This window comes from Cucurbita maxima, unplaced genomic scaffold (assembly GCF_002738345.1).
Source record: "Cucurbita maxima cultivar Rimu unplaced genomic scaffold, Cmax_1.0 Cma_Scf00022, whole genome shotgun sequence".
Taxonomy (NCBI): domain Eukaryota; kingdom Viridiplantae; phylum Streptophyta; class Magnoliopsida; order Cucurbitales; family Cucurbitaceae; genus Cucurbita; species Cucurbita maxima.
Genome location: NW_019272038.1, coordinates 3,932,127 through 3,956,366, shown reverse-complemented (window position 1 = coordinate 3,956,366; position 24,240 = coordinate 3,932,127). Strand labels below are relative to the sequence as shown.

At 35.3% G+C, this 24,240-nt stretch overlaps 1 protein-coding gene across 4 annotated transcripts; it reads left to right on the top strand.

The window, feature by feature from the left end:
• Positions 1-4,585: 4,585 nt before the first annotated feature.
• Positions 4,586-23,666, top strand: LOC111496063 (protein FAM135B-like). Of its 4 annotated transcripts, none has more exons than XM_023146323.1 (16): positions 4,586-4,734; positions 4,948-5,273; positions 5,367-5,452; positions 6,017-6,171; positions 6,613-6,677; positions 6,818-7,003; positions 7,310-7,361; positions 11,774-12,004; positions 12,114-12,232; positions 13,327-13,531; positions 13,735-13,794; positions 13,884-14,138; positions 14,976-15,234; positions 15,342-15,547; positions 18,501-18,551; positions 22,655-23,666. In XM_023146323.1, exons 2-16 carry the CDS (start codon positions 5,098-5,100, stop codon positions 22,943-22,945), a joined length of 2,397 nt encoding a protein of 798 aa, XP_023002091.1. In that variant the 5' UTR covers positions 4,586-4,734; positions 4,948-5,097; the 3' UTR covers positions 22,946-23,666. The 4 variants fall into 4 exon arrangements, with proteins under 4 accessions (XP_023002091.1, XP_023002090.1, XP_023002089.1 ...); XM_023146322.1 differs by having other exon boundaries at positions 4,944-5,273; XM_023146321.1 differs by having other exon boundaries at positions 4,586-5,273.
• Positions 23,667-24,240: the final 574 nt, after the last annotated feature.

Genomic DNA, 24,240 nt, shown 5'->3' with positions numbered 1-24,240 from the left:
CATATTTTATTTTCAATAAAGTTATTATTGATCTTTACTCCGTAAAAATTGTTATTGAATAAAGTGAATTTTATGATTATTAATCTAAATCCAATAAACTAAGAACACTCTGACTGTAGTATGATTACTTGAACGGTATATAGAGACATAAGAGTGGATCAAGTTCAAGTATATAGTCAAAATGATCTATAGTATAGAGATAAGACTGAGTACCTTATCCTGTGGACACTATGGATGCGACCCACTTTTATATATAATATTAACAATATGATTACTAAATTGTACATACGGAGACATGTGAGTGGGGGTGTCCTATGCAATGAGTATTGCATAAGATTGAACCATGAAGAAAATCACTCACACTTTATAATGTCGTTTACTGTTGAGACTGATTTTTCATTTGATGACCTAGGTTACTCGATCTTAATCCTGAGCTAACCATGAACTCCAGTTTATTCGGAATTATCCTTAGATTTGCATGGGTGAGAATGGCTCGGGTTCGTCGACTCAATAAGTCTCCCATTTCAGGGGTAAGACTAGGTGAATAGCTGTGGACATAGGGTGAAAGATGAAATTCATTCCGAATAGTAGAGAGATTTTCCCTTAAGTACTAACTTCAGGTCTTGAACAAGGAGTCCCACCCTCTCATTGGCCTGAGAGGGATTTAGTTTACTGGTTACACCACAAACCAATTGTGTATTAGAGGGTCCATAGGACATAAGGAACAAGAATTAACTTCAGAGGTAAAACGGTAAATTGACCCACCTCTAGTTACAAACAACCTGTGAATGATTGACTTACTAATCATGGTTATATCAAATGGACAGAAATATATCTATAGTGAGATGAGTGCAACTACTAAGCTTCAGTGAAGTGTCCTAGTAGTTAACAAATGTTGGTTAACAAAGTTAATGAGTTTAGTCGGTTAATCTCGGATTGTTGGAGCCCATGATCTATAGGTCCATTAAGTTCTCCTACTAGCTCATATCGGACTAAACCATATAATAGTTTGACAAGTGAGTTTGAAGTGTTCGAATTCAAAATAGAAAATATGCGCTAAATATATACGATATATTTAACCGCGTTTTTGTTTTATTTACGAATTAAACAAAAAGAGAGAATCAAAGATATTTAATTAAAATTTAAATATTTTAATTATGAATAGGGATTCATGATCAATATGTGTCGAATTCATTGGGATTGATATTTGAATTAATGTTAAATATTAATTAAATTATTTAATTAATAATTTAATATTACTTCAATTTGAAATTAATTATTTAAATTAATGGTTGAATTAAAAAGGAGAAAGTCAAAATGTTCAATAAAAATCCATATTTGAGTTAGTGGAATTTTGAGTGTCAAAATTTGGTTTAACCAAACTTACATGTTTGTCAAATAAACCCCACAAATTTGAGTGTCCAAATGGGATAATCTCAAATTTGCATGAACAATATGACTCTATAAATAGAGTCATCAAGGTACATGGAAAATCTGGTTTGAAAAACTGTGAGAAAATCTCCGACAAACTCTCTCTTCACATATACTAAATCCCTTCCAAGTTCAGTCACTCACCGGATTCCACAATCCCGTTCTAAGGCCGGAGAATAGTAGAGAAAACATTAGTGATGGTTCGAAACCGGTTCATGTGGAAAAAAGAATTTGAACTATAAAAGGTTAGTACTCTAACTCCTTGAGTTTTAATGCTTATGAATATGGTAGCTAATTTACTCTAATTGATGTACTTAGAGTGCCTAAGATCCAAATTGCTCCGCATGTGTTATATTAACACCATCAATTGGTATCAGAGCAAGTTTTAGGCACTTTATTTACATTAATTTGAGCGGGTGGGTACCATTTCATGAATGAAAATGGTAGATGCTAAAGTGGATGTTTATGGCTTTGGCATTTTTTTTTTTATGCTCCCATCTGATACAATTATTCTAATCGGCCTAATGTGTATAAGCTTTAATGAGTGAAGAAAGGTCTTTAATTTTTATGGAGTCATTAGAGTCCATTTTAGGTTGTAATTAATCGAGAATAGAAATGATGGCAAGCTGAATCGAAGAAGAAGAAAAAGGAAGAATTTTTGCTTCCCGACCCAACCCAGCCCATGGCAGGCTCGAGGGAGTGAGGGAGCGGATCACGTTATTTTTTAATTATTAATATAATAATTTAGTTTATTGCTTGCTTTAAAATGCCAAAACCAATCAGGTTTAGTGTCTTTAATTAATCATGTATTGTGAATGTATGTTTTTAATTAAATAAAAAATGTATATGCATAAAGTATGCCATATGGATTTAAAATCTCGGCACAGGCGAAGCATGTTTCATGCATTACAAATATGTTATAAGTGTTATAATGTATAGTATGCATGTTTAGAGTTCCATGAATGATAGATATAAATTGTTATATTATTAATGGATGATTATATAATTGTTATATAAAACATGTTAGATGCATATTATATGTTATTTTCAACGTCATAAAGCGGGATAGACATTAAAATCTATAACAAAGATAAGTTCATGCTCACTTAGGGTTAAGAACTAAGCACGATCAATTTTAATAGTTAAAATACGTCGATACCTTGTAAAATTGTGGTTACAAGAAAGCTCACCTGACACGATCTTGTCTAAGGCTGGAGGTACTTAAGTTGACGGTTTACGGAACACTTGCTACCTGGAGATCGGGCTAGTACTTGAGCTTAGTTAACCTAGTTTTATGAGCATGCGTGAGTGATGTAAGTTTTTTTTGGAAAAATCACCTAGACTTATGTTATATTTAATTAGTCAGAATATACTTAAATAATGAGTATACCCAACCTCTAAAATACTTAGTGGGAGGAAAAAAGTATATGAGATACATCGTTTTCTTTTTTATACTTTCTGAAAAATTCACACAGTGAGATTCATGCTTGACCTCGTGTCGCCCTGGGAGCCTCCTCCATTCGGAAGGTATTTGCATGAGTCAATAACAAGGTGAATAAAGAAAGTATTTATAGTAAGTGGAAGAAAGTAACGATGTATATGAACACACAATATGCATGAGGTCTCTATAATTTTCATCTTTATATCATTCTTACGACACAACCCCATACATCATCCACACATACCATAGGTAACATGTATACATTGACCTTCATACATTCATCATCGTTAACATCAATTAGGATTATGTCTTAGAAAACTCATTGTCATGATGCATCTTTGGTATTTAATACATGCACATTATCTTAATATGAAATATCATTATATTAAGTCATCTCATCATCATGCATCTTACGTCGTCATCATCATCTCAGTTATCATATACATCATCAGATCATCATATAACATCATCATACAAAATCATTACATCATCATATAACATACAATATAAATGATCCAAAGGTCCAAAATTACCGCTTTTAAAATTATGGGAGACTAAATAGACACCCGATTCTTTCTATTGTATTTTATAATAATTTTTATGTCGAGAATTTCTAATTTTTTATTGTTCCTCTCGTGGTGTGAACTGAAAACAGAAAAATTTACGATAAGGGGTGAGTTCGAGAGAAAGATAGTAGAGAGATTTCGAAGAGAGCGAGAACCAACCAAATAATTATCGGAGAGGTTCATTAGGTCAATATCGATGATACGTATAATTATAAAGTGTATTCTGAAATTTTAGGTTGGTGACTCGAGCAACCCGAATAGAGTTCACAATCCATCTCAACTCGTTCACGATGCATATTACATTAGTAACATTAATAGCTAAAATCTCATAAATCTCCCATACTTGCACGTGGTTTGTGAGCTTTTTCAAATTTATAAGAGGATGTCTAAAAATCAGCAATTTCTACTCGACATTTATCCTCTTTTAAGTTACTCAGGGTTTATTGGTTGAAACTTCTGGTTATCTCGGTAAGGATTTGATACATTTTCAACAATTTTTTTTTTTTCCGTGGGGGAATCGTAACGTCTTTCTACGAGATTGTTGGTCTCTTTATTAGCTCTTATTTATGGAATGTAGGTAGCTGTTATGGTCGGACTAAATAGAAAAGAAGTGTCTATTTTTCATTGGAGAGTTTCCTAAAAAAATCATCCAATCTTTCTCGGATTCCTTATAAAAAACATTCCGTCCATCAAAATAGGAGTTAAAGAGGATATTTATATGAGTCCGTCTTTAAAAGGCTGGAATTGGTGTATTAAGATATTTGATTTTTTTCCAAATATAAATATAAATATAAATATAAATATAAATATAAATATAAATATAAATATAAATATAAATATAAATATAAATATATATATATAGATATAGATATTTATAATATTAAAATGAAAAGGCGTGAAATTTGGTTAATTGGGAATTTTAAAATTTAAAAAACAAATCTGCAGCTTTCAAGATTTGCGGCTGGAGTCACGGAGGGAGCGTGGCTGTGGCTCGGCGAATGGCCCACCAACGATGACAAAATTCTCGCTTCCAAACAAAACGAATTATGGGACTTGCAGGAGCAGCTTCAGACTTCGGCTCACGCATGCGCCCCAGTTGGCTAACCCAACTCCTCTCAATACGACGTCGTCCTCCACTTCTACCCATTTCTCCCTCACTTTGACCGACATTCCTCCTCTATATTCGGATCTCTTCTCCAATTTCCCTCCCGCTCCTTCATTCCCTCCGGCCATCGACGGAACGCGGCGGCGGCTTGCACCAGTGATCTCACTTAATCCTCGACAACTTGTTCATCGGTGAGCGATCTGGCGATAGATCCGAGGATCTGGAGCTTTTTCGCCGGATAAACTAGAGCTTTGAGTCGTATCTACTTCTTTATTTTATTTCTTTTTATCGATGATCCCGTAACCTCTTGACTGAACTGGAATTTGGATAATCGGTGATTGCTTCGAAGCTTGTAGCTTCTATTTATCCCCCATTTTACCTAAGGTTTTCAATTCTGAAGGGAGGCTCGTGAAGTGAACAAGAAATCTATCTTGTATTGGGCGGAGTGCTAGGAAGCTAGGAAAATGTTGGGGGTGGGGGTTTCTTTTTGTTGGGTTTGATCGTATGTAGCACTTGACGACCAGGGATGCAAACCTTGCACTAGCGGGCCACGCATGTTCCATAATTTAGGGTGGTTCATTGGTCTAAATTATCAAGTGCGGTCGGTGAAGAAGCTGCCTGATGCAAAGCCACGTTTGGCCAAAGTTAAGCCGGTGGCTATGTTGGACACTGTACAGGAAATTGCTATTTACATCCATAGGTTTCACAATCTCGACCTTTTCCAGCAAGGGTTTGTGCATTTCCATTCTTTGATGATTTTAATACCTATTGTTGTGGTGCATTTAAGTAGCAGCTACTTATTATCGACTATTTCTCCAATTAGATGGTACCAAATTAAGCTTACCATGAGATGGGAAGACGACGAGTATACTTCCGTTGGAACACCAGCTAGAGTTGTTCAGTATGAAGGTACTTCCGCAATTGTCTTAATTGATTAGTTTATGAATGTCTGCTAACGAGCATACTTGCGTAGGTAACGTTACTGTTAGACAAGTACTAGTCAGAACCTATACAGTTTAGGAGCGAATGTCTGCTAAGAAGCATAACTAAGATTGCTATTAAACAAGTTCATAAAGTTTAGGGGCTAAATAGTTTAGACATCAAAATGGTAATAGCCTATCTTATTTTAGTTGTAAGGTAGGCTAATTGGTTGATTTATTGGCACTTCTGATTGGACACGCAACATTTCGCATCCCCATAGATGTACATTTTTTGAGATTTTAAAGATAACTTGTTATTTTGGGGAATGATTGTATTTTTTATTTAAATCAATGACGCATGGAACACTGTATTGTGATTTGTGGCAGTAATGTCAACAGCGTGAACATGAAACAGGTGGGGAAACTAAATTGGCCTAGTTCACTGAGCACTGGTTTTAGGTCTTTAGTGTTTAGTGCTGACCTTTTATGATTGTGCTTTTCTAGCAATGTCTTATTGCTACTAAATAACTTATCAGATTTGCACATGATGCAGCTCCAGATCTGGGATCCGGTAATAGTTATGGTGTATGGAAGATTGATGATACTGACAACAGTTTCTCTACACAACCTTTCAAGATCAAGTATGCAAGGCAGGATATACTTCTGTCCATTATGATTTCATTCAATTTTCCCCTTGCGAAGTATGAGGTAGGAATTTCTCTCCACTTACTCCCTTCCTCCTCCTCCTCCTCCAATTCCTCCTCTTTCACCCAAGGAAAAGTAGGCCTGTCCTTATTAGTGTATTCTATCCTTTTAATAATTATGAAGTTTGTAATCTATTATTGTTTATCTGCTCCCAATGAAGTAACCATATTTGAAGTCCTTTTTAGTGTAAAAACTTGCTCATTCAATTACGATAAGAAAAAAAATCTGTAGTTTGGAAGCATATCTTGCCAGGGAAAAGTGAACAGAATAGTGTACTTTTTTCTTTAAGATTTTGCAAGAATTCATGTGTTGGGAATTGTTGAAAACTGTTTTCTTACGAGGAATAAGAATGGACATGCAGTAAATTAGATGATATATCTTTTCAGAGCTACATATCTTTTCTTTTGTGGTTAGAAGATAATTGATATGGACCAAAAATTGCAGGCTCCATCCACTTCAGCCGTTATTTTGAAGTTTGAGCTTATGCATGCTCCAATATTGGAGGCTGGGTGAGTTGACATAAAATGCATGATTTGGTTCTTGCTCATCTAGTTGTGGTCAAATCATAAAGCCATTTTTATTATCTTGAATTAAAATAGTTCTATAATAAATAATTGGATACCTGTAATGATTGATGTGCACCATATAGACCAGAATTGCAGGCCTCTCTGGATGCTTCTTCTGCTGCAGTACATGAATTCCGAATTCCTCCCAAAGCTCTAGTAGGGCTACATTCATATTGTCCCGTACATTTTGATGTATTTCACGCAGTGCTTGTTGATGTCAGCGTACACATTTGCTTACTACGTTCCTATACCCCAGAAAAGAGATCCAGGTTTGTGATATGATCTTGACATTTATCACTTTAGTTAGAAATGCTGTCTCATCCTTGTAACCTCTTTGGGGTTTGTATTGGTGCATGTGCAGAAAAATTATTTAATATTCTTGGGTGGGTATGGGGTCTCACTACTATGTAAGTTGAGTTTCAAGTATTGAACATGTAGCCTCTTTGGGGCTTGTATTGGTGCATGTGCAGTAAAATTATTTAATATTTTTGGGTGGGTAGGGGGTCTCACTACTATGTAAGCTGAGTTTCAAGTATTGAACAAGTTAACTAACCTAGTCCAATCATCTATTCCAGTGATCCACGCAAGGAAAATCTTGCTGCTAGACACTTTGATGCACGAAATCAGGTATACAACTGATTCTTCAACTCTTTTGTTTGGATCCTATCCCTTGCCTGGGGTCAATGTGATTTTGTTGAAATGTACATGGTTTTGATCCTTCTTCCTATTTCATTTTTGTAAATTTAAATTCTGTCAGGTTCTATTATTTGGCACGATCACAACAGTTCTTCATTAAATTCTGCTTGAGGATAAAAGATTGTATTTGTAAATTTAACCTTCTTATTTTCTTCACATTGTGTTTATTGCTAACATTAGATTGTAAGTTTCAGAATCTCCCCGAATAGCAAGAAAGATAAGCGTTGTTACTAATATTAATCTTGAATTCACTTGACGGAAGTCTTCATTTTAGACTTGCAATCACCATCTTTTTTTTTCCTTATATTAGGCAATTATAAGATTATTCAAATCGGGGAAGAATATAATTTTTTTTGGATTGAAAACCATAGTTGCAGTGAGAAAAAGGGAAATATAAAAGGGCATGAAAAGCAGCTCAATTGAAAGATTTAAACCAAACTAAATTAATTTACAACAAAGAGTTCCAATAAAACGTAACAAGACTTGAGTATGCAAACTAGTAGCTCAAAATTGTATGATAAAATTTCTTAAACCTAAATCTATAAAAAAATGTGACAGCGGCAAGTTTAAGAAGAAAAAACTTGTCTAAACTATCAAACCTCACATGTAAAAACTTGCTAAGTCAATGATTTACCTTTCTTGGATATTTTCGATAAGAGGAGTGATTGGGAAGGTAGGGATCACACAGAAGGGAAAATAAATTTACAAGAAACCATTTGAAGAATGGAGGATCCAAGTAATAAATATCCATATAAAATACCTCGTAATAGAGTCAAATGACGGAGTCGAAATCCATAACATCCCTTGTCTCTCGCTTCGACAAAAGTAGGCAAAATCCATGATAAAAAAGAAGAATTACTCGAAGAAGAAAGGATAATAGAAACTACAAAATGCAAACCTCATTCGAGGACATAACTCATTTCATTTTATACCATACAGTTAAATACATATGCACATGATACCCTCAACTAATAATAGAAAAATTATAATAAAGGACAAAAGACTAATAAACTCTTGCTTACGTACATATATTATAACACTCCCCTCAAATTAGAACATATATGTTAATCATGTCTAGCTTGCTACAAAGGACTCCATTTCATCCGAAGGATTAGGAAATACATTTCTAGTTGGTCATGAGAATAGGTAAACAATAATTACAAAGTAAAGAGATGCACATAGATTTGGGACCTTGTTCCTTATCTGGAAAGATACGATAGTTGTGTTCTAACCTAATCAACTTTCTTAGTCTGTTTGGGTTTTTCTTTGAGGTGTGTGACTTTCCGGTTGCTAGGCACGGAGATTACCGGGAGATGACTGAGGAGTTCCTTCTCCATTTGTTGTTTCGGGAGAAGGGGAGATTCTTGCTCCAAGTTGGAGGATGTGCATTGTTTTGGGGGTCTTTTGGGGAGAGGAGCAATAAAACCTTTATAACGGTAGAGAGGGACTCTATTGATGTTTAATCCCTCATTAGGTTTCACATTTCTTAGGGTGCGAGTGAGGAAAATTTTCTATTAATTATTGTCAAATATTATTTTACTTGAGTAGAGTTACTCTCTTTGGTGAGGCTCCCTTTTAACGGAGCAACAAACCATTGGATTGACCTTGATTGTAATTACCCATGATATTTAGTAGCTTTCTTTCTTGCTAGGTGAAGTATTAGATCTCAAGTGTTGAGGATATTTAGTCCTGAATTATGGTTTACTATAGGTATCATATTTGACCCTTTATTATAGGCAAATATCTTGTATGATATTTAGCCTTCCATTACGGTTTACCATAGGTATCATATTTGACCTTTTATTATAGGCAAATATCTTGTATCCATTTATTGCTCACTCCATTTCCTTTGTAATTTATTTGATTCCGTAAATGAGTATAAATAGAGAACTTTCACCATCATTTAGGTGCGGTGGTTTTAGCAAATATTCTCACCACCATTTTAGCAAATATTATATTCTATTATTGTATCATGCTAGCCAAAATGAGACAAGCCTACAAAGGAGCATGATGACAAGTGGTCATAAGAGACAAAAGAGGAAACCAGGAAAGCTAAAGTACATTTACCTTTATGAAGAGTGATAGGGAGCTCTCTTCGTGAAGTGAATTGAACAAAAGAGATGCATGGGGGAGGGTGTATGAGAAAAACTATATAGATAAGGAGATCATCCTTCCCTAGACTTAGTCCGACAATAATGAAGTGAAGGGTTTGTTCACAGATTTGGGGTCTAATTTTGTTACATGAGGACGAATATCCTGAATAGAATAAGTGAAACCAAATATTTTTGACTTAATAAGAAAGGAAGGTTTCGTCAAATATACATAACAAGGGTCTCACCTTTAAGACTAGATGTAGGCGTGCAATTAATCAAGAATCAAACTGGGGCAATTTTATCAACCCAAAGATGCATTTAAACATGCATTTGAGAGAATAAGGCTCCAACTCTTTCTAGAAGATGCCCTTTCTTTCGTTCAACAATGTCATTTTGCTATGAAATATTAGCACAAGATGATTGATGGATAATTTCATGCTTACATTTGTACGACCCAACGACATGAGAAGTACTCCTGTGCTTGAACATCAATTGCAATGATTCTATAAACGACTCATTGGGATAGATGGTGCAGGTATTTTGCATCTTCATAGACATGTCTATTTGATTGATCCTCTCTTCGTGACAATGCCTAGATTGTTACGCCTTTCGTGCGGGTCAGAACTTACCCACAAGGAATTTTGCTATCTTAGGACCGTTATAGTTACGACCGTCGTTCAACGGGGCTTTGGTCACCAACCACTGTTTCGTCGGGCGGTGGTACTCCACTACATTCTTGCTTCTCAAAGCCTTGAGAGAAATATCAAATTGAGTATAGATTTCAGCATGAAAACGTAAGTGAGTGTAAGAATGCAACTCAGGGTGGTTCTTCATGAAATATAACCGAGTCATATGAGGTAACAAAATATCATTTAATTTTAGACAATTGGATAAGGACCCCAAATATCCAAATGAACCAATTTGGGAGGAGCACTTGCTGGTCTATCAATTTCAGGGGAGATGATGAAATTTGGAAAATAGACACGAATCCAATTTAATGACAAATTTTGGAACTAGGGGCAAAGCTTTCTTCATGAGAGATGGATGACCTAAACGACAATGTGCATCAAAAGGAGAAACAACTGTGGAAGAAACAACGTCTTTTGGTGCTTGATGAGATAAAAAAGTCCTCCAGAATCATGTGTTCTATCCATATAATTCATCGCAAGATATGGGAAGTTAAGGTAAATGTAGATAGAGAACAAATAAAGAGATGGGGTGAGATTTATTGTTCTAGATCTAAGACAGGAAGATATCGATCCATTTTCTAAAGTAATGTTAAAGCATGTAGATGACAAAAGAGGGGGACTAAATTGGAATTTCTTGCATTATCAACAACACTTGTCTATGACCCATTTGGTATAGGATGACAAAAGACAAGGATTTGTGACAAGTGAGCCAACAATGGTTGTAACGGGGGCAAGTGAAGATGATGATGATACGTCCAATGACTTGCTATACCAAATGGTTATAACAGGGGCAATTGTATAGCTTGAATTTAGTAAGCTCATCTACAACATTAACAATGACTTACTAGATGGATCATGGATGGATTGGTGGTCGATTGAACTACATCAGATATTACCAAATGCAATCTAAATCCATGAAATATAACCAAATGACCACACACCTTTAGAAAACAATATCTGAATCGAGTTTGCAAAAACCTTGATTCTTTTTTGAAGAGGTTTCAAACTCGATCCATTGCTGACAAAAATTATCACATAGCTATGTTGGATTTACTAGAAAAAGCAGATCACCGTGTGCAGTGATAACTCATGTGCTGGTGTGTAGGATTTGGCATGTTGGCTTGTTGTGCACAAGGCCACATATGACTACTTTGCTGGCTGAATTCTGGGGCTTTGCTAATAGTGGGCAGGCTTCCTCTTGATTTGGGTGGTGACGGAAGATGAAAATGGTTGTGTTCCAAACCCCTAACATTCCACAAAACCCTAATTGCTCACAAAATCTTAATTGCCTTGGGGAAAAATCTAATCGTTTGATACCATGTTGATGTGAGACCAAATATAGGAGAATAACTCCTCTCATTGTCAACACGAGTAAAATATATATGGTCATGCAAGGCTTTTTAGTAAAATTACAATAAAGAACAAGAAACAACTATTTATGCATGTATACAATTACTATTATGTTGTGCTTCCACACTCCTTATAATTAAAATGATGCTTTTGTTATTGGTTTTAGAGAAATTATCTTCTGATGCTGACTGTTGGATTGGTATTGATTCAGGCAGGGGCATCACGGGACGAGGTCACACTTATTAAAGCATTATTGACTGCTCGTGATATACTGCTTGAGGAGTTTCAAAATCTTAGCAAAGCTATAGACCAATCCTTTGATTTTACTGATTTTATGTCTAGAATAGATGATACGAAGTATATTGGTGTTTTGATGCCTTCAAAAATGGATAACGTAAAGGGTGAAGTTTCAAGACAAGGCAAGCCACAAAACGGCCTTGAGGTCCATGCTTCAATTTAAACAGTATATTTCTTTTTTTCTTTCTGTTTCCTCACAAATTAAACTTTGTTTTTGTGGTTCTTCTTCTTTGGCCATTTGTTTATTTTGCCAGAGGACTAACAGTGGTGACCGATTGCACCAATCAAAAACAGGAAGTCACATGTCACACTGTTTTCACTCACTGGGTGATCAACTTTTATATTTATGGAGCACATTTTTGAAGTTCCATAGGTACTTCTTTACTTCATATTGTACTGCTCATGATTTATTTATTTATTTATAATTATCTCCTCTGGGAGGGGGTTCTCTCTTCCCTGTGCTCTTAGGTTGTATCTTCTTTGTTCTTTGCTAATGCATATATGTTTCTTATAAATAAGAAAAAACAAACATGGCAGAATTCCCATATAAAAACTTTGATCTTCTTTGTGAAGCTTACATTCCAAGTACCTCAAGACAGGGACATTTGCTTTTGATTCCTCGTACTAAGATCCAAGTTCTGTTGGCCAGCCTAAAACGTAGTTGAGGCATTTTCCACTTTGGAAATGTATCTACTGTAAAAAAAGGTTTTTCTCCTTCATAATGTGCTTCCATGGACCTTTTGAGGATTTTATAGATGAAAAACCCGGTCTGTTACCAAGTGAGTTGTACCGTATTTAGTAGATATAATCCTCCTCTATAAAGTGCCTCTTTCGTTATGGAACTGGTAGATCCATTTTGCTAAAATGGTACAAGTTCTTTGCTTCAAAGTTAGAACCATATTTAGTAGCTTTGTGTGGACCGTTAGGAGGGAAGAAATAAACGATTCCCAACTCCTAGAAAAGAAAAAAAAAAGTGGCTACATGGGAAACGTAATTGTTACTGCTTGTTGTCTATTCTTATCAAAAAAAGAAAAGAAAAAAAAAAAAAGAAAGAAAAAAGAAAAAAAGAAAATGAAAGTCTTATAATTTCCTCTAGCTTTAGTTCCAGGCTTATTTTATTATTATAGCAGTGGAAGTTTTCATATAAAAATAAAGACATAAGGGTAACTTATCCACTTCAAATAGTTTGCAGCAGAGGATCCTCCCACCCAACTCCGGGAATATCTAAAGTAGACCTGTATTTGGGTTTGTATTTGTGTTTTAGGGTTAATCTGACCGTGATTTGAAATGCAAGACACTTGAAATAATCCAGCCACTGACACTTGTATCACTAAAGGGAAGTTGTAGTTTGGCAAACGTGTACAGTATATGTAAATCCTGTCATATAGTTTTTCTCTCCTCACTCTGACATGTGGTTTTGACATACATATGTTTCTACATCGAATCATTGGTATTAATGTATCACAGGGCTAACAAAACAAAGATAATAGAACATCTACGGGAGGGATGGGCAAAGGATAGGAGAGCTGAATGGTCAATATGGATGGTTTACTCTAAAGTTGAGATGCCTCATCACTACATTAATAGTGGAAGTGATGAACCTCCAAACCTTGCCATCCGGAGAAGTGCTGTTCATAAAAGAGTTTCTAGTCTGTGGAAGTTGTCAGATGATGTGAGTAGTTATTTTGCTGAACCCTTTCATAATCATTCTGCACCGGAGGTTGACAATAATTTACTATTCAGAAAGCTTTCATTTCATTTGAACCTTCTTTTACTTCCCATTATCGACTGCTTTTATTTCTTTTATTCTTTTCTTTCTTGAAACACAAGATAACTTTTCATGGATCATTATTGGCTTTTCTTAATGCATTTCAGCCTGCCCAGATTGCAGCCATGAGAGCTGAGCTTCATCGTCGGAGTATTTTACAAATGAGGGTGGGTTTTAGTTTTGACATTAGATGCTTTATTTCTTTTATGCCCTCAAATTGGACAATTTGTGAATGAGTTAGTGTGCTAAATTGCAGATAAATAATAGATGCATCCAAGATCTGCATATATTCAGAGATCCTTCACGAAGCCCTATTGTAATCATTGAGCGTGTCATGAATGCTCCTCGACGTTCAATTAGTGAAAATTCATACTTGCGGCATTTTGACATGATTGATGCTATCGGGAAGGACAGTGGGCCAAGCTCTGTAGCCGTAGACAAGCTGTCTGGTTCTATGCCAGAAAGGAGTGGTCGCATTTTGAAGATTGTTGTCTTTGTGCATGGGTTTCAGGCAAGTATTGTTCTTCAGATTTATAATTTTATTGAACACACCTTTGTTTTATTCTCTCACCTCTAACCTAGTGTCCTCAATCCTTAATAGTTTGATGAAGTTTTTATAATTTCTAATGCAAGAGACTGTTACCGATTTGGAATTTTGCATCAACAATGATTTGTGTTATATCTTTGCGTAGTTTGTGTTGGCTTGTCACCTTGTATTATATTATATTATGTTTTGAAGGTTCTTAAAAGGAGATATTACCAGAAGACATTTTGTAATTGTTTTATAACTATTTGAAAATTGATCTTAATTTTCTTAATAGTTGCTGAATACTTGGCTCAGGAAGTCAATTGTAACATTAAGTTTTAAAATTTATTTAGGGAAACTTAAACTTGATTAGTGGGTTAAGTACCCTCAATTAGTTAAGTTTTGTGGTCAATAGAGTTATTTTTATGAGTACCTATTTTCGTTTCTTGTTGTATTACATATCTTCAAATTGGGTTTGATCGTCTTATTGTTGAGTCTGGGCAAATTTTTAAGTGTTTAGTTTTTGGCTAGGTTAGGGTATTTTCATATTTGGGTTTGGGCTTATATAGGGCTTGATTTTGAGTGCTTTGCAGTTGAATTACTATTCATCATCATTTGATAATATCTTATATATAGCATAGGTTTTTTTTCCTCATTCAATGATGAAATATGTATCATAAATAATTTTTGTAAGCTAAGCTTGATCCAAGGAAGCCTCTATTCCTGGAGTTTATTGCTTAATGGCCCTTCTTTCCTTTGCTTTATATATTTTGAGTAAAGATTAGCATGCTGTCTTTACTCGATTAATTGGTGAATCTGTAGGGGCACCATCTTGATCTACGACTTGTTCGGAATCAATGGCTCTTAATAGATCCCAAAATTGAATTTCTTATGTCCGAAGTAAATGAAGAGAAAACTTCTGGTGACTTCAGAGAAATGGGACTGAGGTTGGCACAAGAGGTGATTTCTTTTGTTAAAAAGAAAATGGACAAAGCTTCAAGATATGGGAGTTTACAGGATATTAAGATTAGTTTTGTGGGACACTCCATTGGAAATGTCATTATAAGAACAGCGTTAGCAGGTAGGTGGTAACATTCTTTCTTAATGATTTAAATTTATTGTATGATATATATTTCTAATGATAGTTAAAATTTATAATATTTATATTTTGTTGTTTGCAATTTGCAGAAAGTATCATGGAGCCCTATCATCGTCATCTCTATACTTATGTTTCAATATCTGGTCCACACTTGGGTTATCTTTACAGTTCAAACTCGTTGTTTAACTCTGGCCTGTGGCTTTTGAAGAAGCTCAAGGGAACACAGTGTATTCATCAGCTGACTTTTACGGATGATCCAGATCTACAAAATACGTTCTTCTACAGACTTTGCAAGGTACTGATTTTTCTAAACATTTTCTCTCTCCTACTAGGTCTCTTGGAAGTATGAGGCTGTTATTTTTTCTTTATTCATGCATCTATTTTTTTAACCAAAAATAAAACTTTTCATTCAAAAAATAAAACAAGACTAATGCTTAAAAGATGCAAACTTCATTATGGAGTGTAAAGAAAAGAACCCGAGTTAAAAGAAACTGAGAAACAATTACAAGTAATGAGAAATAAAAGAGTACAAAAATAAAGCCTCATCGATATGCTGATTCGAAATGATCAGATTTAGAAAGAAACTTGTCTTAAAAAATTCTCTGGTTTCTTTCCTTCCCCAACTCCGATAATAAAGCTTTGATCCCATTAATCCAAAGAAGTCTAGGTCTCCAAGCTAATGCAGGACTAATAATAAGTTGGAGAACGTTTTCCTATAAGACATTGGAAAGCATGTACTGAAAGTTGAAAATGGAATTGTACTTGAACCAACACTTCATCGAATAAACACACCCAAAGAAAATGTTTTCATCTCCCGCTTTGAGCCATTGTCATTTACTTTTCTGGATCAAGGTTCCTTCTGTCAGATGTAGCTCCAATAATTCACCTTTGACTGAATAGTGAATGCCAAGTTCCGAGGAGCTAAAAAGGATTGTGTCTGCTTTAGCATCAATAGTAGCGATTTTTGGTTGCAAACTCTTCTCCTAACTCTTCCTTCTAGTTTCAAAATCAATAAACCATTCTTTTATAGCCACTTTCAGATTTCTAAGTTTGGAGGCTATCACATATCCCACCCAACCATATGACGAGCTAAGGATTGTTCATTTATCTTACCACAATCTGAATTATTCAACCAAGAGTTCTAAAACCAAAAAGGAGATTGCCCCGAAACAGAACTTCCAGCTTCAAAAAGTAAAGGAAAGTATTTGAAAATGAGTGAGCTTGTTGGACAACCTTGAATTATCAAACAATACATCCCAATATTTAGAGAAAACATATATCTATCAAGGACTTCGAAGAATCATCCCCCATACTGGACCATGATGTTGGATAAAGGCAATTCCATACTGTCTAACTCTTCAATTACTCTAGTAAAATCCTGCAAATTTAGGTTATGATGATTAATAAATTTCTTCAAGGCTAATCTTCTGGAACAATCCCGAGGTCTCTAGTTTTCCATAAAAATATCCTCACCGTGTAGCAAGATGACATAAGAAGGACAACTTAAATTCCTTTTAAATTTAGAGTGGGTATTTCCCAAATTTGAAGGCCACAAACTTCAACAGGAGATAAGAACTTGGCTGGTACAACATTAGAAGAAGGTAAAACTTCTGAAATAGAATTGATATGATCAAATCTTGAGGCAGATCATTACTCTTTGTAATAATCCTGAAAAAGCACACCCAATTCATCTTCACAAGTCCTCTCAAGAAAATCATCTGAGTCATTATTCATAGGCTTTAAATCTGACTCAGTGCTACTCAAACTGACATAAGATTCACCATCCGACACATTCACACATAAGGGAGAGGTAGATTGAGGAACAGAAAGGTCTTTGGCAGGCTGGAGAACTCCTTTTGACCAAATATACATCTGAATAAGCTGCAGATATATCACATAATTTGCTTTGAATGAGAATTAAATGCTGAAAATTCGTTTGCTTGACTTTGGGAATCAATAGGGAAGAGCAAGACTCTTCACTAATATCTTCAATACTCATGTTCGTCTTGAGGATGGTAGGACACGGAGGTGGCACCTTTTTCAAATATAAATTGATCAAAGAAAGGATGGTAATTCACTGTAGTAATGAACAACTAAGGATCAAATAAAGGTTGCTGGTACCTCCAAAATCTTCAGTGCTCATCTAACTATTGAGAGAATACCATGATGGAGTGATAGGAGTCCACAGGAGAGTTAAAAATGTTCAAAAGACTGGTTGCTGATATTTGTTGGGAAGGATAGAATCAGTCAAGGAATTTGTGGCAGATTGCGAGGTGTATCAATGAAACATATACAAAGCTCAGTTGCCCGTTTGATTATTCCAAGCCTTCCATATTTGAAATTACTCTTGAAGACACCATGTTCTCCCCAGAATCAGGTGTTGGACTCATTGACAAAATACACCCATTTCTTCATGTTGGACCATCCTTTGGCCACTTCTGCAGTGGCTGAAGTATTTACTAAAGATGTGGTTAGATTACACGGGGTTCCCAACTCCATAGTCTCAGATCATTACAAGATACTGGTATTTTAGTCTTTAACTTGCTATTGTATGGTCAATTTTCAAATTGTTTTTCATTTGGTTAGTCTACTGCCCTCCCAAAGGATTCTTTCGTCCTTTTATCTTCTACACTTGCGGGTTGCCCATTCCAAAAGGGAAAAGGAAATTTCTTTGTATGATTTTTGTTCGAGCCTCCTTTTGGAGCATATGAAGTGAAAGGAACCAAAATGTCTTCAAAGGTAAGGAACACTCTTTTGGTAGTATGTTGGTTGATATGGTTATTTTAGCTTTTCATCTCTTATACCAAATTGGCAAGAAAAACTCCATTTGATCGGGGTCTCCCCCCTCTTTGTTATTTTGTATTATCAAAAAAGGTAATTGCTTGGGTCAAGTTTCATTTTTCTGTTATTTTTGGATTTTTATTCTTGCTATATTAAAAAGCTTGGAACTTCCGATTTCTGTGTTGCTTTGAACTTTATCTGCTAGGACAGGCGGATATTTAATGCTTGTCAGTGTTTCTAATCTTCAAAATGGTAGGTTCGAACATTGTTGAACTATGGACTTCTGGTTGAGTATGAAATAAGAAACGATGTAATGTACTTGCATGCCTGTGAATAACATACATAGATGATGATGATATTATGAATTTAAATGAAATTGCTTCTGCTATTTATAGTCAGTCTGGTGAGAAGTTCCAAGCATCTATTGGTACTGTGTATACTAATTTCATTATTATTTTTTTTTTCAGCAAAAGACGTTGAACAATTTCAAGAACATAATCTTGTTTTCGTCACCGCAGGTATCTTTTATTTCAGAGGTGTTCCTATTACGTATTTTTTATGTTGATGTGCTATGAGTCAATTTCCCTCTTGTAGGTAATCTGTTTATTTGTTGTTAAAAGTAGTGTGTCGAGCAGGGTGACATGATCCATATAAAAATTGGAAGTTTATGTTCTGATAGTATCTATTGCATAAATGAGTGGTTCAAAAATTAAACTGGCACGTATCTTCTATTTCAGAGGCTCCTATCACATATTTTTTATGTTGATGTGCTGATTCATTTTACCTTTGGTAGGTAAGCTGTTTATTTGTTGTTACGGGTAGTGTGTCTAGTAGGATGATATGATCCATAAAATATGGAAGTGCATGTGTTGAAGAAATAGCCTTGTAATCCCATTCCATTCAATAAGGGAACTAGTTAGTCAATTTTTATTTCTTTGTTGTTACCTATTCTCTAGAGGTTTTAGTTTTTCTTTATTATAAAAAGACTATGTGACTTCACTAGCGACCACCTTCATCCTTGAGCAATAAAAAACAGAAGTGAGTTTTATTCATCACTTTGATGCCTCCCCGATTGAGTCTAGTCCAACAAGCTAGAGTACTTTCCACCATACGTCCTTTATTTGTAGTGCCACCGTCAATGATTAGAGCTTGAAGCTTCTTCACAACATTGAGGTGAAGCTGCTCGGCCAAGGTAGCCATGAGTTCCCACAAGAGCTTTCGAACACGGGGTTTGCTTATCACATGGGTCACAAGATTTGAGAGAGGTTTACCGTGGTAGTTGGTATCAAAATCAAAACATTTTGAACAGACCTTGCTAGAGATTACTTCAATCAAACCTTATCCCCATACTTTTGATCTCAAGGAATTATTGAGGATTCTTCGTGTGTTATTATGCCTTAGGAGTGGTCGAGAGGAGAAATGGACACCTTTTAAGCACTACTTGAGCCTTGTTTATCCACAAAAACATGCCAAAGATTTACGGGGAGAGAGAGATCTTACTGCAACTCTCATAATTAATTGTTTTCCATCTTGTGTCTTGAATAATTTAAGCCCAATGTAAGTACTAAATAAATTGCGTCCTCACTTTTGGATGTCTAATGACCTCACATCCTACATAATTTGGGTGCACAACATTCAGAGGCGAACTCGAACCGAGAGCAATAAATTGTGTTTTTTTAGGGTAGTTTTCGACTACAAAGGGGTACAAATGTTATAGCTCTCGATCTAAGAAGTCTTACATCTCAATTGATGTGACATTCACTGTGCATAAAGCGTTCTTCTCTTAGGTCTCTCTTTAGGGGAGAACGTAGGTGATTGAAGAGAGTCCTTGGGAAACCGTTGAACTCTTGGACGCACAAAATATAGCACCAACAATTGGGTCCAACCCTACTTTCCATTCCAATCATGGTTCCAATTCTACTACAGCAGAGTCGTTGACTAAACCATTAACCACCTCTAACCACCTCTATTTCTAGTCACTGATTAAACCATCCATTCCACCTCCATCAATTCCATTGTCCTTATATATGCTAGAAGGAAACTCATTTCATAATTGATGCAAGTCCAAACATCCAAACTCAACTCAAAAGGAGGATGTAACATAGGTGCCAATAGATGATGAACCTATAGCTCTTCGAAAACCCACTAGAGAATGCACAAAACAAAACAACCCTTTATAGCCCACTATCAAACTATATCTCTCTTGAAAGACTATCTCCATCACACCAAAGTTTACTGAGTCTAATTCAACTTTTATACTTGACACACTTCCTGAAGCTTTATCCAAAAGAGAATGACAGGATGCTATTAGAGAAGAAGTGTATGCTCTAGAAGAGAATTACACGTAGGAAGCTGTGGAAAGAATAACACGTAGGAAGTAGTGGTAGGCCAAAAGAAAAAACTATTGTTGGTTGTAGGTGGTTTTTTACATTGAAGTACAGGGCTGATAAAACGTTGGAAAGATATAAAGCAAGGTTAATAGCTATAAGAGATACACTCAAACTTTTGGTTAAAGGGACATTTGCACTAGTTGTGAGGATGAACATCGTAAGAAGATAGTTACCTGGGCTACCAACTTAATTGGCAGCGATCACAGTATGATGTGAATGGTGCATTTATTCATAACGATCTAAATGAGGAAATCTATCTAAGCATTCCTCCCGGATTTGAAAGAAGTATACAAATTGAGAAAGATCATGTGTGGACTAATTCAATCGCGAAGACGTGATTTGGAAGATTTTCAAAGGTAATGAACGATGTGGGTATAAGTAAAGTCAAGGAGATTACACTCTCTCTATCTAGTATTCAGAATATGGGAAGTTACAATGTTTCTAGTGTACATCATATTCATTGTAGATAATGAAGAAGAAAAACTATTCTTTAACTTAGAAGAAAATTGATGAAAGAATTTGAAATCAAAGAACTTGGAAGGCTAAAGTAGTAGTTCACCTTATTGAAGTAGCATACTAAGCTTAGAGTAATTTCTTTCTAAGCTTAGAGTAATTTCATATCACAATAGAAATATGTGATGAATTTCCTGATGGAAATAGGAATGAATGGATGTAAACTTGCAACAAGGCCAATGGATCCACATAAAAAATTGGGATTGTCAAAAGAACTGGGGGGTGAACAGAGAAATGTAATGTACCAAAGGCTAGCAAGGAGGCTTATATATCTAGTTCACACTCGACCTGATATATCTTATTTGGTTAGTGTAATTAGCCAATTTATTCATCATCTGCGGGAGCCTCACATTCATGCAGCGCATAGAGTATTACATTATCGGAAAGGAACTTATTAAAGGTTTTCTGCAATAACAAATCAACTATTTACATTGCACTGATTGGACAAAGCCTATTGAAATTAATCAACATTTTGTCGTGGAGAAATTAAAGAGGATAGTATGCATTAGTTTTGTGCCTTTGCACATTCAACTAGCAGATATACTAACAGATTAAGGGAGAAAGTCCGATCAAGTTAGAAGATAATCTTTGATGACTTGTAGATTAAGGTTGAAGGTCCAATAAAGTAGTTATGCGACAACAAATGAACTATCAATACCACATATAATCCTATCCAGCATGATAGAACAAAACCTATTGAATTGATCTACATTGTATTAAGAAGAAATTAGAGAAAAGGATAGTATGCATTAGTATTTTGCCCTCACAACTTCAACTAGCAGATATACTAACAAGAGGACTTCACAGTTCAATAAATTAGTATCCAAGTTGGGAATGAAAGATATCTATTCCTCCAGGGGTGTGTAGAAGGAATAACCTTGATTTGAAGAATATTTGTGTAATTCATAGCCTTAAATTAGAAGATATTTTTGTAATCCCATTAAATAAGAGAAGTAGTAGATCTCCCTACCTAATGTTTTGGGATTTATTTAGATTTATTATTACTTAGTATCTAGGGATTTATTCAGATTTATTGTTTTCTAGTATCTAGGGATATAGTTAGCTTTTCTGTATTTATGAAAGACAGACACATGTTCCTCTTTGAAAAATTAATGCCGCATAAATAAACTATTGCTATAGAGAATTAATTGGTTTAGGATTTAATCTATTTTAGTCCATGTACTTGTTATGCCAAAACATAGTACTTTCAAGCCTTTGTCCAATTATCACTATATTTTCATAATGTCTATTTTGGTCTATACTTGTTAAAAGTAACCATTTTGGTCTCTTTATTTTCACATTCATCTTATTTAAGCTCAACCTTGCATCAACATTTTTAATTACTGTCATGTATTTGTATTAAAGTTTTTCATTGTATATAGATTTGTGTTAGAATTTTCTACTAACTAAAACCCAAATGGTCACATTCTAGCAATATATAAACCATAACAAACATTGTGGAAGTACACGGCCTTAAATTGGATAAAAGCTGAAAAGGTCCAAATGAAGATTTAATTATTTATTTAAATGTCTATCTTCAGTCAACACCTTTTGTGCATCTCTTTGCCTTCGGGCGATCGAATGGCTTCCCACAAAAACAACTATTCAAATTTATTATTGTTCTGCTAGATTTGTAGAAATGGGTTGAACTCAGACATCTGTAGTACGGTTCTGTATTGGCTCCTTTGGTTGTGTATTGATTCATTGCATAATTGCAGGATGGCTATGTCCCATATCATTCTGCCCGGATTGAAACATGCCAGGCAGCTTCAATGGACAACTCAAGAAAAGGAAAGTTATTCCTTGATATGCTGAATGATTGTCTGGACCAAATTCGGGCCCTTTCCTCTGAACAAAGAGTGTTCATGCGTTGTGATGTGAACTTTGACACCTCTGCTTATGGCAAGAATTTGAACACCATTATTGGACGGGCAGCTCATATCGAGTTTTTAGAATCTGACATTTTTGCAAGATTCATAATGTGGTCTTTCCCAGAGTTATTTAGATGATGGTCACAAATAGGAGACGCCCATGGTATGGCTCCTGATGTGGTCTTTTCCTGGGTTATCTAACATGTATTTATCATGGCTTCCTCACTCACCTCCATGGTAGCACCAGGATCAAAGGAAAGCACAGTTTTTGGGCTTATTATTGGAGTCTATCATTGTACACATGAAATTGGGTGATTCATGGAGACGTGAACGTAGTCTGAAGTGTACTGCCTAAACTATTGTTCTGCGGTAAAGAGTTAAGTTATCCTTGTTGGCCAAATGAGAGTCTGGATAATGCTTTTGTGTTTAAAATCCAAAATGAAGTTCTCTCTTCTTTGGTAGATAGACCAGTGGGAAAGTGACGGGCTAATACTAATTTTGTCATGCTTTTGTTGCATCCCTGTTTAGACATGGAATGCAGGGCGAAGTGGTTAGTTGCTGCTTATATCTAGCATGCGTTTAGTAGACTCGGTATCTGTCTTAATTCTATTGATTAGGCCATTATTGTCGTTGAGCAGCTTCTGCCTCTTTGATCTGTTTCCAGATCAATCTCAATTGTTCTGATAATGGAATGCAGAGGAGAATTACGGTCTTTTGGCTGGACTGTTCAACTAGCCTTATTTGTTGCTATTTTTCCATATTGGAACTGAGGTTTTTTGTATTTTATTAATGTTATGAAGTAGGTGATATCATATTTTTTTTAGGTTGCAATCTGAAACTAGTTTGGAGTTGCTCTGGGTGAATCACTTTAGTGTTTGTGAATGATTTTTTTCTCCAAAAGTGAACTTAGCTAACAAGAACTGACATGTATTTCTTTCTTTGAGGTTGGTGTTCAAATCTTCATCCTTAGTTTGTTATCTAAAAAAACCACTTTAGTTTTATATCCTGCACAATTTCTGTGTGCTTGGTGGTCATCTCTCAGATCGAAACATCTTTTGGTAGTGAAAATTAATGATGTTGAAACATTTTTAGCCATCCAATTATGTAATGATCTTTCGAGTCAGTATCAAGACTCACATGTAGAGTTCTGAAATTATTGTCAGTAGTCTGTTTAACTTAATCGTTGAGTTCTGAAATTCTACAGTGCCTCCTATAACCACAAGAACAAATATCATTTAGGTGGATATCATTGCATAGACACAAATAGAAGACATTCGATATATGGAAGCTCAACTCCCATAGGTTTTCAACATGTTCATGAATGTCATTTTGTCTTGTCACTGCTGAAAGTATATCTACTTAGCTTCACTTGCTTAGTTCATCGACTTTAATATGTAACCATTTGTTGATGCATTGGCTAAAGCCATTATAGA

Excerpts from the sequence above, each read along its gene's own strand:
- LOC111496063 (XM_023146323.1), top strand. The coding sequence starts at position 5,098 with ATGTTCCATAATTTAGGGTGGTTCATTGGTCTAAATTATCAAGTGCGG. Across the intron at positions 5,274-5,366 it reads CTCGACCTTTTCCAGCAAGG|ATGGTACCAAATTAAGCTTA; the intron begins GTTTGTGCATTT and ends TTCTCCAATTAG. Across the intron at positions 6,172-6,612 it reads TTCCCCTTGCGAAGTATGAG|GCTCCATCCACTTCAGCCGT; the intron begins GTAGGAATTTCT and ends CAAAAATTGCAG.